Source organism: Phalangium opilio, unplaced genomic scaffold (assembly GCF_054372755.1).
Source record: "Phalangium opilio isolate 3A_F unplaced genomic scaffold, DU_Popi_V2 ptg000002l_1, whole genome shotgun sequence".
Lineage (NCBI taxonomy): Eukaryota > Metazoa > Arthropoda > Arachnida > Opiliones > Phalangiidae > Phalangium > Phalangium opilio.
This window is the reverse complement of record NW_028324144.1, coordinates 6,220,285-6,239,461: the sequence shown is the minus strand read 5'-3', so window position 1 is coordinate 6,239,461 and position 19,177 is coordinate 6,220,285. Positions and strand designations below refer to the sequence as shown.

The following is a 19,177-nucleotide window of genomic DNA, read 5'->3' as shown; positions in this document are numbered from 1 at the left end:
ATTGGTGTGCGCCACATTTGGGTAAACGACAAATTGGTGTGCGCCACATTTGGGTAAACGACAATTTGGTGTGCGCCACATATGGGTAAACGACAATTTGGTGTGCGCCACATTTGAGTAAACGACGATTTGGTGTGCGCCACATATGGGTAAACGACAATTTGGTGTGCGCCACATTTGAGTAAACGACAATTTGGTGTGCGCCACATTTGAGTAAACGACAATTTGGTGTGCGCCACATTTGAGTAAACGACAGTTTGGTGTGCGCCACATTTGAGTAAACGACAATTTGGTGTGCGCCACATTTGAGTAAACGACAATTTGGTGTGCGCCACATTTGAGTAAACGACAATTTGGTGTGCGCCACATTTGAGTAAACGACAATTTGGTGTGCGCCACATTTGAGTAAACGACAATTTGGTGTGCGCCACATTTGGGTAAACGACAATTTGGTGTGCGCCACATTTGGGTAAACGACAATTTGGTGTGCGCCACATTTGGGTAAACGACAATTTGGTGTGCGCCACATTTGGGTAAACGACAATTTGGTGTGCGCCACATTTGAGTAAACGACAATTTGGTGTGCGCCACATTTGGGTAAACGACAATTTGGTGTGCGCCACATTTGGGTAAACGACAATTTGGTGTGCGCCACATTAGAGTAATCCAACAAGTCACACTATTGAAAATGAAGCTATCCCTGTAAAACTACTGTCAAAGCTTTACAAATAGATCCACTGACTAAGCTGGTGCCTTTGTTATGATAAGAATGTAAATTAGTCAGCCACTCGGAAGAGCATTCAGCTTGTTGTCCTTTTATATAGTTTAATTTAAACCTTCGTATATTTAATGTTTATCCGCATTTGTTATCATTCGCGTATCGTAGTATAAGTCTAAGTTCTTGTACTTTGCTATTCTAAAAACCTTTATAAATTCTTTGTTTACTAAGAATATCCATATTTTAAACCCGTTTACTTAAGAAACATTAGTTAGATCTTAACTAATGCCATAGTTTATATCACATCGTTAGTCTAGCGTTACTTTCGCTTACCCTGAACTAGCAGTTACTCCGTATGTCATTGATGAGAAACGGCGTAAAAAACAATAGAAGTTGAATTTGGAATATTAAGATTAAATTTGGATTAGAATGTAAATGATAGAAAGTAGACCAATAGAAAGTAGACCAAAAACACTTATGTAACCTTCCTTATCTAGTAAAAAACAAACGTCCCATTTGTAATCCAGCGCTCCTGATCGCTGCTAGACCAATTCCAAAATATGTTGGATTTTGATTTCATTAAAATATGGAATAGTAACTTCAAATATAAACGCAGAATTCATTTCAACTCTCCGAATTCTAATATGAGACACGTCCAAAAAAGGTAAGCACAATGCAATCTCTACAGTTTTTATCTGAAAGTGGCAGATTGTCTTTACGCTAAGCCTTGGCCAGATATCTACTCTTTTAACTATCGAAATGGTTTATACCAATGGGTTTAGGTATTGTATGAAATATTCGCTTATATTCACTTAGCGTTTCAGTTTCTAGCCGATGGAAAGATTATTTCAAATCTTAATGCCTTTGCCATTCTTGGCGCACTAGTTTTTTTTCGTTTCTTTTTCTATGTAGTTTTATAGAAAAGGGTGCCAACTATGATCGATAGTTTTGAAAGGTTTGGCCTTTTTTATTTTTTCGAACCAAATACATATACCAAAGGGGAAAATATATCGCTGGCAATTTTTGTTATACTTTTTTCTGTAATGGGAAAAAAACATTTTTATAGCTCCAGCCCAAAACCGCAGACATATCGCCGCTTGTTTATATAGTGTGGTACCCGGGGCATTCCCTTCAAAATAAAGGTTTTCTTCGACAATATCAGATATACTTTTCTTGAAGTAAATTTATTTTCAGCAAAAAATATCGGTCAATGCAGTAAAATGATCTTATTAACTGATTAGGTTTTTTGCCGCCATTTTAAAATATGGCTTCACATTGCAACCTAAAATCATACAACCACTCAGTATGAAATTTTTTTCATTTGTCGTCGCCATTTTCCAAGATGACTACTCATCTAAGTAATTGCATGAATTAGAAGTCCTGTATTTACAATTAAAGAGATCAGATCAACAATTATTTTGTTTGTAAATAGCAAGGTTTGCCGACGAAAGAAATCGGTACAGTAAACTTCAAACCTGTGAAACTGGGTGTACAATTAGAAATGAGAAAAACGCCTTCGATTTCACAACATGTTATCATAAGAAATACAGAGTTAATAATAAGGGAACAACACTTGAACGTTACATTATTTGTTACAACTCTTAATTTAGGCCTTGCCATCATTGTCATTTGGATTATTTACATTTATTCATTATCCAATTAGACAATTATTGGCATTTGTTGGTGAAATCAAAGACATCTAGATTGTTTTAATTGTGCACCAATTTTCATAGATCTGTAGTTAAGTCCGTAAATTTATTTCGTTGGCAATATTGCAATTTCCAGTCAAATTAAATGTGGTTCTGAACCCATCCAAACTATTTCACATTAAGATTAAAGCTATTTTATAAGTTAAATAAATATTGCGAAGATTCGTAACAAACTTCACTTATTAGACTTCTGCTGATACAAATATACAAAGATTGATTTTTACTTATCCCCTATTTTTCTCTCGAACTTATATTCCGAGAAAAATATATGTAGGTCTCTGCTTTGGTAGCTTTGGGTGCATGCAAATTCACCGTCGAAAGGTTTCGCATTATTTAAATGCTCAAGAGTTTTTTGTAGTGAAAGCCAAAAAATGCCAAATCCATTATTCTTTCCAATCTTTTTAATATTAAAATTTCATCATAAGTAACAATATATATATAAGTATGCCACTTTCCATTGCTGCAATGCTAAGAATCTTAAGGAATGTTTCTTCGTAGCGCGAATTTTTTTGAAAATTAAATATAGGAGTTCTGATGTGTCTCACCAGGGGTCGCATCTAAGATAGTATTGAAAAATCACAAGTTGTCATGTTGGTTATCGGAAACTCACCTAAACTAACGGATCTCATTGTGTGTCATACCATAAGTTCATAAGATATGTTCCCTACGTTTGACACTTAGTATACTTCGTAATGCTAGAGACCTTTTGAGAGCTCGTTGGAGAACGATGCAAGAATTGACTACACTCGGTTTAGCAGTCCATCTTCCTATTTAGTCTGTACTAAGTCTTGACAACGCCTCACCAGGCCTCTCTTTACGAGAATCTATCACGTTTGACCACGGAGCTGTATTGTAGAAGGAGTAGAGACTCGTAGCTTCCCCTCTACTAAAAAAAACTAGACCTTATTTGTCCATAAAAAGGGGGTATGAATTTTGACCCTCCCTCCAAACCTAGGCGAGCCAAAAACAATAAAGATGGCCGCGAGCTACGAACGTTCAGGAGGGTTAAGCCTCGGTCTTTTGTGTATCGACTTCCGAGTGACGGGAGTTTCTCAACGGTTTGCAAATCTTATTTAAATTTTTATTTTTACTATTATTTCTATTTATATTAATTATAATATGGAAAATATTCAAAGAATTAAGCCGGGAAAGAAGAAAACGGACGCCTTCTTTAAAACACGTGACGTCAGTAACCAGTGACAAACATATAGAGCGCATCTTATGAACTTATGGTCATACTTATTGTTTCTATATCATTTACGATTCTACTCAGTTTTATATTAAATGAAATTCCTTCAGATAGTAATCGATTCTCTTGAAGGAATACAATTTTTTTTCTGACTTGATCTGTTTAGCATATACTTTTGAATGGAAATTCACAATTATTTTGTTGATATACGACTATAGGTCAAAAAATGTTATTAACGTTACCAAGTTTGACCAAATTACATGGTTGATATTGGTTTTAGAAGTGGTTTGTGTTTGTCCCTCAAGGTTGGAACGGCAGCAAACCCCACGTCATTATACCTGATAAGAACGTTAATCCTGTATAACTATGGGAAGTAACATTACTGTTATGTTATTATATAGGATTTAAAAATAAATCTCAATTCAATTCAAACTTCAGAAAACAATTTAGCTTTATGATTGACCCCTAATTAAACATAGTTTTATTGAATATGAAAGTTGTAAAATATGTTGTGTTGGTTCCTTGAACAACCTTACAATGCAGATATTTCATGCGAGTGGTACCAAAGACTGCTCAGTGTTTTGTGTCAACAGAGATGGTAAACTCTTCCCGGTTTCAATTCCAATTAAAGAACCTGATATACAGGGTGCTTCTGATAAGTCTTCCATAAATTAAGGGATGTGTTCTTAAGGCGACATGGAGTAAAATATGTTTTATGACTGATTTCAAGTTGAGATTACAGTATTTTTCGGATGACCCCTTTAATTTAATTAATAAATTGAAAGATAATGCTAATTTAATTAACAGTGCACTGGCTCGTAAGGCAAAATGCCATAGAACATTTTCGACTCAAAATCGCCCAAAGAACATCCCCTTAACAGTTTGAATACTTTCAGCTTAATAGGATTAATATTGCCGAAATATATCCCATTTTAATTCATAAACGGTTTTTATGGGCCGGCTTGAGTATAATCCGTTACGCGTCACAATTCTGACGTCTTTATAACTGCAATTTCATTGGTTGGTGGCACCGCGAGTTCTAGCCAATACGCTGCCTGATATATTAGTCGCTGAGTAAAAATTCGTCATACATAATGATTAATCTAGCTCTTCCCACAAATTGAGGAAAAATATCCTATTTATCTAATTAAATTTTGTTAGTTTTGGATGGACTCCTTGTTATGCTAGTAGCCACGAGCCACTAGCCTCACTGGAGTGACCAAAAAGAGAATGACCTCTGATTGTCTGCGAATTTTATTCTCTCTTCTTCCTGTGTGCTTTTCATAATATGTTGAAGGATTTTCATATATTTAGTTATCATCATTATTTAGCTAAGACGCTAAGCAAATTTTAAAACTTTTAGCTGAACAAACTGACTCCACTAATGAAGTTCCCTCTCGTTTATATACATTTCAACCTCGTTCATTCTTTAGACTCGTCTGTACATAGGTATATGTTACCAAGAGTTTCCCCGAAACTTCACTTTCTTCACGAAATAAAAATCTACCGTTGAACGTTCATTTCGCTTAACATTCTCAGGGATCTTTGATGTAATGGTTTAACAACTATTTGAAATCCTAGAATGAGTTTACCCATGAATTTAACAAAGGAAAATTGAATTTTCAAAGTTCAGGTCGGTTCAGGTTAAAAGGGATGCCGAACTCGCTCTTCTATAATTATTGCTATGAAATTGAATTGGTCAAGATTTCAAAAAGACCTCCACAATCACGCTGCTAATGCATTTTTTGACCAAAATTCATTATGACTGGTACCATAAGATTATAAGATATGTTCCATAAGTATGACACTTCCTATACTTCGGAATGCTAGAGACTTACAGCTCGAGAACGACTACACATAGTTTTGCAGTCCTTCATCCTATTTAGTCTGTACTAAGCCTTTGACAGCGCCTCACCAGGCATCGCTTTAAGAGACTCTATGACATTTCGCCGACGTCACTTTTAATTTAACTGGCTCAAGTGACGCTAGTTGGCGCAAGCGTCAATATACGCTTTGACCAATAGCAGAAGAAAATAGGGGAAGTACGTATTCGTACCTTTAGCTAGTGCAAGTCGTCCTTCTCTCCCAGAAACAAGCTATCGCTTTAAATTGGCCAATCAGAGATAGGCAGAGAACCGATAGAAATTTTTGAAGGTGCGCCACCATACCGTGAGAAACCGAACTACAGAGTATAGACGACGATTTCCGTCCAATGAGATAGATAGAGTTACAATTCAAATCGGCTTACCACGAAACACTTTGTTTTTATCAAGGAAGTTTATCAAAACATGACAGCGCCATCTGTGAGCCTCTAGTGGAACTAATTACAACTTTTACTCGCTTATTTGCAATCAGAAACATCGTTATTCGTTAAGGTTTTTTATTTCATCTATTTATTAGATTAAAAAGGACTAGAGTTTTTATTATTTAACTCGCGTATTTTATTTAACACCTATAAAAAACTAGCTTGACAGCTTGTTACGCAGATTATAGCAGTAGACGGTAATAAAAAAAGTTCTTCGAGTGATTAATAGGTGGCGCCACTCGTATTTGATAAAGATTCATGCTCGACATAAGGTGTATTGCTAAACGTCGATCTCAAGATCTCACGTTGTGACTCTAGGTTTAATATATATATTCTATCTCATTGTTTCCGTCCTTCTTTCGCCCGGGTAGATTGACATTGAAAGTTATCGTTCAATTAAGAGTTAAAAATGGATAGTTCTGTCCAGTGTAATTTAGTATATCGTGAAACTAGTGACAAGAAAAGCCAGACAAGTTTTAAAGGCAAAACTAAAGGTATTCAAGTAGAATTTTTGCCAAATTCGAGTGACTCGTTAAGCCTCGGCCATAGTAAACTCAAGAAGTCGGGTACCATAACAAAATCAGCATTCGGCTGATTAGCAGACGAACCTTCGAAGAAAATAGTTTCTTGTATTCATCCGCGGTTTCCCGCCAAAAAAAGCGGATATTCAGTGGCGCGAAAAAACCGATAAAGTGACGTCTCGCGAAATAGCTAAGAATACGTACTTCCCCTATTTTCTTCTGCCAATAGTTAAGAATCAACAAGCTCGGATAGCACATGTAAAAAAGAGTGAATTTTCAGAAAACTTTAAAATTATCATTAAAATTAGGGAATTGCAAAAGGTTCAGTAATTTTCCGGTAGTAATACTAGCATGAACTAATATATGGTGCCATTAATTCTTAGCCACAACATTGTGATTTTGTACAAATTAAAACGAGATTAAAATAGGCCAGGGAAATATATTTTACACATTCAAAGAAAAGCTAGAATAGTCGGGGAATTTTGAAATGAATCTTTGGCAGCATTAAACAATTAATTCAAGGAGCCCTGACATCACCGTAGTCCGAGGGCATAAACGCCTTAAAATTATTTCTCCTTTCCATTTACGTCGCTGGCTTTATTTCATTAAAATGGTACGCGACTTTCCCTCATTAAGATAATTTTTCTCAGTGGAGTTGAAATAGAATTAAAAAAAGAGCTCTAAAAATCAAGTTATGAATTTAACCGCGCGACTAACGGAGGGAAATTATACGCAAATAACGCGTTTTAATAATTTTCGCGGTGCGGAACCGACATTCCAAGTCTATTATAACCTCCTCTTTTTTAGTTAAAAGAATTTTCAATTTAGTTTAAAACGCCAAGTTTACGGGTACACACACGCCCTTTAATACAAAATTAGTTTACCAAGGAACATTGTTACATGAAAGAATTAGGTGTCTGTGAAATGCAGCATTTAAATGGAGTTAAGCGAATGGGCTGCCTCCATAGAGTTACTCAAATATGACAGAACAAGGTTATTGAAACCAAATTTAACTTATTTAAATTTGTAAAATTATTGGTTTTACGTGAAATTGCATAGAGATTTTCCTAATCTACATTGACAATGGAAAGAAAAGGTTATTAAATTCGAGAACTGAAATCTTGGTTAAATAGAATTTCAGTGTTCATTATTCACAAACTAGTGGATGCTCTATTGATTGTGGTTTCGCACACACTTCTGTAGATTATTTTCTCACTCGCTTCAGAATGATAAATTGTTTTGAATGTAAACAATTGCGTTGGAATTGAATGGTTATTTTTTAATTTTAACACAAAAAATAACCCAGAAAGTTTTAATGTGATAAAATATTTAACCGATCGCGAAATTTGCAGTCAACAATTTGAGCTGCGTTTCAATCTATAGGATATGCATGCAATAGACAAATTCATTAATAACAAACAGAGAAATCAACACACCGCGGCGAGGCTGCCATTGCTGTATCCTCCTTCTGGCTATGAAGCTCCACCAGACCAGAAGCAGTGCAAGTTGGTTAACCTCCCGCGTGTAATGAACTTGGGCTCCGTCTGGCGTTGCTTTTTGGCGAGAGGGAGGGTATCCCAATAGCGGCCTCGCCCCTGCGCGTTGGTTTCTCTGTTTGTGATAAACTAATTTGTCTATAATTATACACATTAACTTCACCAATTAGATGGTATTTTAGAAATTCGCTTCTTTTGTGTGATATATGGGTAAATATACCACTGTCAATATTTTATGACCATTTTAACGACACTTGATCAAGATTAATGTTCCGTTCGAAATAAACTCCTGTTTAGCAATTTACATTGAAGTGCTGCCACATGACTGATTAGAATATATCAGGGTTATACTACCCTGCTTATGGCCTTAAAGAGTTAAACCACTTAGTCGTTGTTTGCGCTCTTATACTTTAACGAATGAGGAAGGCTGATATTATTCCTTTAATACCCAGCATTCCATTTTGCGTCGCTCGAAACTATCCCGGAGGATGATTTTGCTCGCTCGTAATTGAGTTAGAAATGTCACGGTTTCGTTCTACCATAAATTTTCTACACTTTACTCTTTTATTTTATTTCTCTAAGCTCTGGTCTTTTATTGCGAGGCGCGTCTTCTATTTTCCCTCTTTTACAACCTCCTGGAATCTTTCCTTTCTCAAACAAGCTTTCTCTCTTATTGTATACTCTCCAGATGGTCGGTCTCTGCCTCAGAATCATCGACAGGAAGTCTTCGCTAACGGAACCCTGGTTGTACGTCAGGTGAACCGGAAATCGGACGAAGGTCGATACACTTGCGTTGTCAAAAGCCTCCAAGGGACTTTAGCCAAAGGCGATGTATTCATTCAGGTATTAGGTAAGTCAACATTTTGTCCCTAAATAATTCACTGTCAACCTGAAATCTCTGATCTTGCGCCAATACGGCTTCCGTTTACATAAGAAAAAGAAAAAAATGCTGAATCATCGAAAATTTCTTATGATCTTTTTGATTTATTTTATTCTGGAATATACTGTTACATTCAAACCCTATTTAATTTGGTTCCACTTGAAATTTATTTATTTAAGAGAAGCACTAGTGAATACGTTATTTTCAAGGGTACAGTCGATTTGAAACTGTTGGATTTGTGCGTAGGCGCCATCTGGTAAGGAACTTCTCAACTTGTATTTTTTTTAATATAATTAGTGGCACAATATTAACCCTTTAATAGACTAGTAACGAAGGCTACAACTAAACAATCTCCACTTTCTTAAATTCGTATCGCTATTTTTATACCAAGAATGGAAAATGCATTTTCTACCCCTTTTTAAAATTAGTATTTAATTTTAAGCATTAAATATAAACTTAAAATCACTGGGACAAAATTTCAGACGATGTTCTGTATTTATCCCTTTGTCAGGGCAGGAATAAAGTTACATACATTTTCTATTATCTTTACTCCGAATGAATATTTTAATCCAAGTAAGAAACATTTTCTACACAAAATTAACTTTTAATTGTCAGATGTCTTGAAAACGGTGTTTGAAGGGGCAAAAAACAATATTTATGCGTTAGTTTGAAGCTAGATGGCGATAGCAAAATGTAGTACGAAACAATGGCGGCTCCCATAACTTTCCTTTGTAAAACAACACAATGCAAAAGGTTTTAGCTCGTATATAGCTACTTAATTCTAATTTCTGATTGGTTTAAAAATTAGCAAAACTTAAGCCTGATTATGTTATGTTGAAATATTCGGAAGTCCAAAATTATATTGGCATATTTGCTGAGTTTTTGAAATATTCGACTGATTAGTTTAAATTATTCGATATTTTTTTCATTCCTAAAATTGGACTATGGAATAACGTTTCCTTTTTAGCCAAATATAAGAGATTGAATTTCCGGTATTCAAAACTTTTATGCGTAACCCTGGCTGTCTTTTTTTTGTACGCACCTATATGGTTAATATCACCGAATTATTATAATCTTTAAGGTCTTTCATACCTTTTTTATTGAAATGGAAATAACCCAATTTTCCAAGTAGTCTAGCTCTACTATCTTCCAGGAAAAATAAGAAACACGACCTGTTCAAAGGGAGAAAGAATTGCATTTATAACTTTTTTAAAATCGATATAGATGGAAAAATTACATCAAAAATATTCTCACTAGAGGGCAGCTCCTAGTGAGATTTTTGCAGGAAACCTGATTCCCCTTGTCACGTGATAAAATCTAACGACTTTTTTTAACGTAAAGGCTATGTATGGTGAGGGTTGTCAGTCCAAAAAAAAGCGTACAACTATGTAAAACATTTTGAAATTGGCTGTCTGGGAGCTTCATTCTCCCTTTAAAATCTGAGACGAGGGAGACGTTGGAAACTTTGGAATTCCATCCCTTGGTTTCTCTCTATCCTCTCACGTGATTGGCCCCATTTTCCTTCGAAGCAATTCTTCCAGAAAATAGATTTTTCCAAGTAGCTGCATGGCTTAAAAGCCTAAACGGGTCTTTATCTTGTTATCTTCCTTTTCCAATGAAGCAGTGGCTATTTAATCTATTAACGACCTTATAGAAGACGACCAAGCAACTATCAATGTTTTTTTTTTTTTTGCCTTGTTACCTAAGCCTGTAAGATTTAGAATACAGGTATCCTTGAAATTGCACGTGAACGAATCAATGAAGGGCACTTTTCTGTAGAGGTTGGGTTGGCCGTGGTTCTCATAAGCCCCATAGGGATGGGAAGTTGGGTGCTTTTTCGAAAAATAAAACCAGAGAGGAGATTACGATTCTAGAATTTCAAGGGCATTCGTATAAAGCTAGGTACATGGAGGAGGTAAATGGAGATCGGTATTTTTCCGGTTTACCAAGGTCACTGGAAATTTCAAAACACTGTTTGAAAGTAGGCGCTGATGGATTCTCTTGAAGGGCATGTAGTGAATGCAACAGCGGGTGGGTAAATGTTTATTTAAAAACGTCAGAGGCGCGTCACTGAGGAAAAGTTTGGTTCAAAGATGTTTTGTTCTTTTAATAAGACTCCCCTATTTAGTCTATAAAAAGCTCTACCAACATCGTTCGACTATTGGACTATGAATTTGTAATACAGGAGAATGGATGTTCATTTTTCGTATAGTGTAAAGTTGAATGTCTTGCTGTTTTAGTTCTCCTCTTTCATTGTATAATTATGCACCTGGAAATTCATAAGAAATGCTATTTTAATCGTTACAATATCAGCTAGAGGTGTTTAAGAAGTCTGTAGTAATGTTGATCAGTTGCTCACTTGCTCCCTAACTCATGAAACAACGTTTTCAAGAGCACCCATAGTAGGAACCAGTATCAATGTATGCATTCCTTCAGTTGAAGGTATTGCTGTTTCAGTTATACTCTTTCATTTTAAAATTGTGCACCTGGAAATTCATAAGAAATGCTGTTAAAAACGTGACAATATCAGGCAGAGGTGTTTAGCAAGTTTGCATATAGTAATGTTGATCAGTTGCGCCCTAACCCATGAAACAACAACGTGTAGGAGACACCCAACCCAATGTCGAACAACCGTGATTTTTATATACACTACGTAGTTACCTAAGATTTCTTTCCGATTGGATCAATAGATTCTTTCACCATTTTCGTCCCAACACCCTCGGAAGTATTTTTTCTCTATTTCGATTTCCAAACCTTATAAAGTCGAAAAAAAAAAGAAAAAAAAGCGAGATATGGGCATAGAAGAGCCCGGGAAATAAATGATCCAAAACAGGGTATTGGGTCTTTAAAAAGACGATTTAAAATAGTTTTCCTAGTAAAAGAAATCCAGCTTTAGGTCACGAGAGGAAAAAAAGGGTAAACAGTGTTAGGGAATAATAGTTTCTGCTCCGGCGCTTTTCTGGCTTCTATCGAACATTAGGCTTCTTAGTTGCACCGTTACTCACGTTTTACATCTTTGGAGCTTACAGTGGTTTGAGACAGGGATATCTATCAACTATCATTCACCGGAGTGTGAAAATGGTGTGCTTGTGGATTAGGTTTTATTAGTTAATTCTTGCAGTACTTCAATTATTCTTTTTTTTATTGTTAATGACCTCAAGCACTGGTTGATGTAGACCTATGTAATTGGCCCCGTTAGATATGTAATTTGACATTATTATGTTTCACCCCCTTGAAGCTTTTACGCTTGGCATTTAAAGTGCTATTATGTAATGATTTTTTAGAAACTTAAGCATGTTAGTTAAGATAAGTGTAAGTAATTTGTACCAAGGGCCATGTTCTAATTTACCTGACACACCCTCAAATTGTCTCGCGTTTAAAATGCCTGTGTTTTGACACAGTAAAGTTTGAAATGTTTCTAACAGGCATTATAGTTTTGACGTTCTCATGTTAATTATTTTTTAAATCTCATAATCTTGATACCGTTGGACAGATACCAATTCTATGAATCACAAACTCAAATTGTTTTCACTTGGTATTAAAATTGCCAGAGTTCTGACGTACTGAAGTTAAATTATTTACAAACCTTAATATCTCAAGATCTGATTGATAACATTGGACAGAAACCAATAATATCTACGTGTTTTTGCTTTACATTCATGAAATTATTTTTTTAACCTTATCATCTGAACCACTGGTTAATATATAATATAGCCTCAACTAACTGGCACCTTTAGACATAGGGTAAATTTATCACACTTTCAAAGTGTTTCTCATTGGCGTTTTACTTACCAGTTCTGACGTTTTAAAGGGATGTACAATCCGTTATGTATGGGCGGAGCCTATATCAAACTTATCTTCCATCAAAAATAGCTCTACTGAGCATGCGTGAAGTTCGTAGCATTATCAGTGCATTATCTACCGTAGAAACAGACGTTCAAGCAGACGACAGCCTAATCACTACTCCAGAAAATAGTAACACTACTACTAAAAAATATAGTTCTTGAGTCTTATAGACACGCCCATACATAACGGATTGTACATCCCTTTAAAATTAAAAGTAATCTCGGCAGTAACGTAATTAGTACTGAGACCCATTAGGCCTACATATCTGATACCCTCTAAGAATTCGCTGTTTTTATTTAAACTCACTACAGTTCATGTTTTGTATGAAATTTTCTTTGAAAATCTGGGGAAAAATGTTATAGCATAAACTGAAGATCGGGATCGAGCCGCCACCAAATTGATTAGATTTCCAGGATATTCGAAATCCCTTTCCTTTTCCCCCCATTACTTTAATGTATTTCGTTAAGGAAACGGAAGTTTAGCTTTCTCGATGCTTTTGCAATTTTTTTTTCTGGTTGGGGTTTTCTTAATTATCTTAGAAGGGTTTCGCTTGGTAGCTGGGCTGACCACTTTAAATAAACATCGGCCCCGTTGGAGTAAGATCCGTATAGACTTACTTATATTGGGCAAAAGGATTCTCATCTAAGCGAGCGAGGGCTTAAAACGAAAACCTTGTACTCCCATAAATCACGAAAGGGATGAGTCCCTAGAGCCTCGTTAGGGAGAAAACTCAACTCAGGGTGGAGGCACTTTGGCGCAACCTAAGCTCCAACGTACACCCAGCGTAACTTCGTGGTAACTTTCACAAAGAGAGCGTTGCTCCAACGGCAAGTACCATACCGCTGAAGAGAGAATACCGGTACTCCCTTTTTTAGCCACGTAGTCCAAACTTTGTTGGTGTCGTGTGGTGTCCAAACAGTACGTGAGACTTAAGTTAGACTCGGGAGTAAGTAGTATAGGCTCGAGTTAGGAGTCCCTCTATAATAGATGGGCCTTGGCTAGACCAAATTTACCGACGACAGATTAGGACTAAACTAAAGAGTGTACCGGAGGCACTATATAAAAACTTTACCCACGCACTGAGTCTCGATATAATGCCAAGAGACTTAAAGGACAAACCTCGTGAAAAATAACTAACAGAAGTTAATATCTTATATCTTGTAAAGTATAAGACTCCTATTGCTTGGGAAACTTATCTCTGTTGGTCGCCTTGTTCTTTAGTTCCGTTAACAGCGCCCACTAGAGTATACTTGTCGCTTTAGAGATGGTCTGATCCAGCAGCGGGAAACCTTTAGACGTCGTGGTTTGTCGTTTGAGTTAACGAATGAGAAATGATTCATGGCCAGCTGTTACAGTAGTGTGCTAGACATTCTGATCAAACTCGACTTTATCCTTCTAAAAAGTGGTGGTGAAATCATATGCTTTTTACGCCATATTAAATAGTTTTCTAGAGCCGATATTGGACCGGAAAACGTATGCACTCGTCCCTTCACTCGAACGTGTAAAGACCCTTTCAAACTAGAGTAAAATCTTACGTTTCCGTCGGTCGGTGCAACGAATCGGCTCGTTAATTTCGTTTCGGTCGCGTCACTACGTACATTTGTCTGTTCAGACGTGAGAGCAGACGACTTAAACAAGTCGCATAAAAGGTGATTTTAGAACCAAGACTTTGGAATAATAAAATAGCCGAATCCAAAATGACAAACACCGCCAAGAGCTCACCAAGAATCCTAAAACTTATTATATATCGTCTGGGCATTTCGTCATTAAGGCGTGATTGAGTGAGCTATGGCTTAAAAAGGCGCTACCGAGGTGGTGCCATCTCGACGCTGCCCGACGAAAATAAAAATTTTGAAACTAAGCCCGCGAATCATTGACGTAATTGTTGCCACGTGTGAATAGTCTAATTAGGCTAGCCAAGCGATTTCACAGACGTGAACGAGAGTTTTTGTCCTTTGTGGATGAGCCTAGACGGTTCTGTTAGCAATAGGGGACGTTTTGCCCCATTTACGATTGCTATATGCAATTATGGTTAACAGTGATGGATACTATTGAAAGTCTTAGTCTTATACTTAAAGGGTAAAGTCATTAACTTAACGAGATTGTATTAGAGCCATGAATAAATCAGCTGCCGCGTGGTTAGAGGAGTACTTTCGAATTTGATGTTTGTATCTACACGCACTACTGAAACAGTTTTTCTTAGATGTTTTATCATTTGCTAACTCACACACCTGAAAGTTTCGTTTCTACCCAACTGCGGTCTTGCAATTCAGACCTATAGCGCGAACTCCGAATAAACGTCATAGGGGATGTTGTGATCGGAACTAATTAACAAACGGGTAAACGAAAATGGTTTTGAATTAGCTCTAGATCTATACTTCTGAAGATGAAAGCCTTTAACTTCTGATGTGACTTATTTATGTTGCTCTTTAGATCACCCAGCGAAATTCACTATTATAATTTTATGCAAACCCGATAATATAAAAGGTTATTGGAAAGTTAATGCAAATCATCTTTGAAAAGCACTTCCTAACTTATGATTCAAGCCAGTTTTGGTGTAATTCTTTCATTTCCAAATTCAAGGTGATTAGAAACTTGATTTTAAATTGAAATTAAAAATAGATTTGATGAAACAATGACAATTATCTTTGAAAGCAGTTCCCAACTTAAGTTGTAATTGTTTCATTTAAATGTTAGTTTCAAATTCGTGGTGGTGATGAAAACCTTGAATGAAACAATGAAAATCATCTTTGCTAGGAGTTCCTAACTTGAGAAGTAAATCAATTCTATTACAATGTTTTATCAGGGATAGCTGTAATTTTAGAAGCAGGAATGGAGAAGAGAGTAATCTGAGCGCGCGTCAAAGTCCCGGACCCCCTTCCCGGGGGTATGAAATAAGAGGCGGGTCATAGCGACAGAGGTGAAAAGGAATAGCGTATTTTTCTCCATCCCCGGCAGCAACGTCATCAAAACGTAGTTTAAGTGAGCCAATAAGATAATATAAAATTTCCGTTACGTGTTGGAGGGAGGGGCTCTATACTAGGCTATGAGTCGGACTGAAATAAATACTAACCGTTCTCTATTCCCACTTCTAAAATTACTTCTATCCCCGGTTTTATATTAAAGCTCTTAGTTATCTCTTTTATAATTTCGTTGCGATGTTCAACTTTGTTTCCATGAGGCTAGCCCTTAGCGGAGTTATTATTTACGTGTTGGAGGGAGGGGCTCTATATACTGGGCTATGAGTCAGACTGAAGTAAATACTAACAGTTCCGCATTCTTGCTTCTTAAATTACATCTATCCTTGGTTTTATAGTAAAGCTCTTAGTTATCTATTCGTTGCGATGTTCAACTTTGTTTCCATGAGGCTAGTACTTTGCGGAGTTATTATTTACCTAGGACTAGCACGCATCTTTCTGTCGCTCTTTGCTTCTATTTTCTCCGTCGCTGGGATGAAACGCTTGGAGTTTTTCCTCCCAGAGGTTCTTTTTCAACGCTTCGTCAAGCGCTAGGGATTTTTCACGAGTTATAGGGGTGAAAACGCAATTATGTTGAGTGTTTAGTTACCGCTTTAAGCTTAATTGCTCCCTTATGGAGAATGAAAATAGTAGGCTCTTTTCCTACCTATTCCACACGGGAACCGCCGCTCCTACGTATTAGAGGAAGTAGAAATTAATTTTCAAGGAAAGTTAACTTAGCTTTACTTTTCTAGAAATTGGATGTGTTCTCGCTCGGGCTAACACAGTTTAGTACTTTAAGTTATTAAAATCATCATCCCTTTTTATTTGAATTCCGGAAGTAGATTCTCGTGTTCTCCTCGAGTTTTGGGACTAAAATAATAATGGGTCTAACATTATAATGCAATGTATTTGATTAGCGTTTATTTGACTTTTCTTTTCAGTGAGGGTGTACGCTAACTTTGAGCCATTTTACCCTAATCCTATTAGTACACATTCGTACATGTACTATTGAAATGTCCGTTCTTCGCAACGTATAGATGTACTAAATATAATTGATTAAATATGGAAGTTAATGAACGGAAAATTACCCACTTGACTCAGTCGTATAAATGTCGACATCATAAGATAAAATATCTAACAAAGAAAGACATTTGCAAAAGTATTTATTTATAAGGTCCGAAGCTAGTGACCTTTACCCTTGAAATTGTAAGACTGTACAGCCGTGTTCACACTTACTTGAGAAAGCGGTTCGAAGCTATTCAAAACGCTTGCAAAGTTAAGTGTGAACATAACTCCTAGTCAATAAGTTAATTACAAACCTGGTTTCTTCGCGAACCAACGTAAAGCAAATTTGGGAGCTTGTTTCTTGCACGAACAGAAGCGTTTTAAGGTGTGAACGAAGGCTGTTCAAATTGCTACGATCAAGTAATAAAGAGTGTTTCAAAACTAGTTGGTAAAACCAGTTGTTAACTGACTACTATGCAAGTGTGAACATAGCTTTATTCTTTCTACAATACCCATCTCTGTTAAAGGGAGAATGAAATGGTTTGAAGTGTATTTTATAATCAATTTATGTTGATAGCATAACTTCAAAATCATTAATAAAACTTACCAAAAAGTTGCCGTTAATTATGTGTAATTTTTCTAGGACTTAGTCTGTTTTTATAATAAAAACATAGGTAATGCTAGTGACCAATTAGCAACCGACACCTCGCATGCGTTATTACTCAAATTAAGCTCGCGCCCTTTGCTTGAGTTTCCCTTTGCCCTTTTTTTTCTTCCAAAAAGTCATTGTAGAACTTTCCTAAAATGAAGGTTATGAGCAAATGTTGCAGTTCTTTGATATTTCGAGTGACCTTGACATACCAGAAAAATACAGATCTTCATCTACTAACCTCCCCCCCCCCCGGCGCACCTACCTTTGATCAGAGCCGTGGAATTTTTAATGACCTTGATACACTAGAATCCTGATCTCCTTTTGCTCGTGTCGTGGTATATGCACCAACAGAGCTACCAGTTTTCGACAGAGCGTCCAGTTTTCCTATCCACCATAGGAATAAGATCCACACGGTGGAATTAAAACGAGTGGGAACGTAGCTTGAGTCAAATTCCTCTTTCAGATACGGTATCGCGGTCTGATGATGAGAGCGGAAGGAAGAATAGGGTTGGCGGGGGGAGAGTAGGGGAGGGAGGAAGGAAGGAAGAATGGGTGGACCTAAGCTAAGCAACGGAACACTCGAGATATCGCTGGCGATTGGAAAGCCCCAAGCTTATCCAAATAGGCACTCGGCGCTTCTAATGTCGTTATGCTTCTCAATCCCCGCGCCTTCTCTCACTTAACGAAACTAGCGAGCTGCCTCGATCCAACTCCAATCCCTAATGCCAGACAGAGAGAATCTATCAAGAGGAGCGGAAGATAAGCCTTGGCTAACCGGAACTAGAACTCTAAAAATCAAGGTTACCAAATAACGCTTTAAGGAAAGGTTCGGGTAACATAACATTAAACCTTCAAAGATTCAAAGAACTGCCTTTTTATAAACATTAAAGGAAAAATATTGAAGAAAGACAGGAATGGAGAACGGTTAGTATTTACTTCAGTTCGACTCATAGCCCGTTATAGAGCCCCTCCCTCCAACACGTAACGAAAATTTTAAATTATCTTATTGGCTCACTTCCGGCTACAGTGGATTCCCTACAAGGGGACTTTCCTCCAGAACTTGCTTATACATGCACGTATAAATCCCGCCCACAAATGCCTCTAGCTTTGCCAAGCCAAAACTCGAGTTCGTAAGGAAAGTCAATTTGTAGGGGATCCACCGGAGCCGCGCTATGCTTTATCTACGTTTTGATGACGTTGCTGACGGGGACGGCCAAAAATACGTAATTCCCTTTTACTCGTGTCGCTATGACCCGCCACTTATTTCATAACCATCGTCCTGGGAAAGGGGGTCCGGGACTTTGACGCGCGCCCACATTAATCTGTTCTACATTCCTGCTTCTAAAATTACATCTATCCCTGAGAATAATAAATGACCCCTTATTACAAATTAATTAGCATTTAATTAGTCTTAAAAACGAGGACTATACTGCGCCATCCCCCATTGGTTCAGTGGCGTCTGCTAAATCGAGCCTCTTACCCATTCGGGATTGGTTGAATTTTCTCAGGCTGAGAGAGGTAAGAGTATGGTAGGGGCAAGAGGTTAGATTTAACAGACGCTACTGAAGCAATGGCGGCGCAGTAGTCGTCGTTTTCAAGACTAATTAAATCCCAATCATTTTGTAATAAGAGATTTTTTCCCTTTTATATTAACTAAAAAGGCCGTTCTTTTAAGGTATGATGTTACGTTACCTGACCCTTTCCTTTAAGCTTCTACTCCACTTGCTGTAATCTCTTTGATGGCGGCCAAACTTAATGTTCGGAAAGAGCCCCGTCGGCTTACACAAATGAGCAATTTTTGTTCGGCCTATGTTTTCTACCTTAACGCGACCTATAAGTCTATCAAGTAGCGCCAAAAGAGTGTAGCGCCAAGTAGGGGGTAGGGAAGGGTTTGTC

General features: G+C 37.1%; 1 protein-coding gene and 2 long non-coding RNA genes across 9 annotated transcripts in view; 1 reads left to right on the top strand and 2 right to left on the bottom strand.

The window, feature by feature from the left end:
* Positions 1 to 19,177, top strand: part of LOC149718443 (cell adhesion molecule Dscam1-like) — a 451,194-nt gene that overhangs the window by 209,769 nt on the left and 222,248 nt on the right. For all 3 annotated transcript variants that reach the window (XM_089845167.1, XM_089845151.1, XM_089845159.1), the window contains exon 9: positions 8,627 to 8,788. In XM_089845167.1, the coding sequence (XP_089701293.1) occupies positions 8,627 to 8,788 (162 nt within the window). The remainder of the gene's footprint in view (positions 1 to 8,626; positions 8,789 to 19,177) is intronic.
* Positions 8,782 to 14,208, bottom strand: LOC149718453 (uncharacterized). Of its 5 annotated transcripts, none has more exons than XR_016370604.1 (5): positions 10,765 to 14,208; positions 10,521 to 10,688; positions 10,073 to 10,454; positions 9,911 to 9,990; positions 8,782 to 9,545 (listed from the first exon to the last, which is right to left on the bottom strand). It is a non-coding gene; the product is annotated as an uncharacterized LOC149718453 (long non-coding RNA). The 5 variants fall into 5 exon arrangements; XR_016370629.1 differs by having other exon boundaries at positions 10,521 to 10,888; positions 10,968 to 14,208; XR_016370609.1 differs by having other exon boundaries at positions 10,521 to 11,087; positions 11,178 to 14,208.
* Positions 15,623 to 16,790, bottom strand: LOC149718452 (uncharacterized). The gene is made up of 3 exons (XR_016370722.1): positions 16,369 to 16,790; positions 16,232 to 16,313; positions 15,623 to 16,172 (listed from the first exon to the last, which is right to left on the bottom strand). It is a non-coding gene; the product is annotated as an uncharacterized LOC149718452 (long non-coding RNA).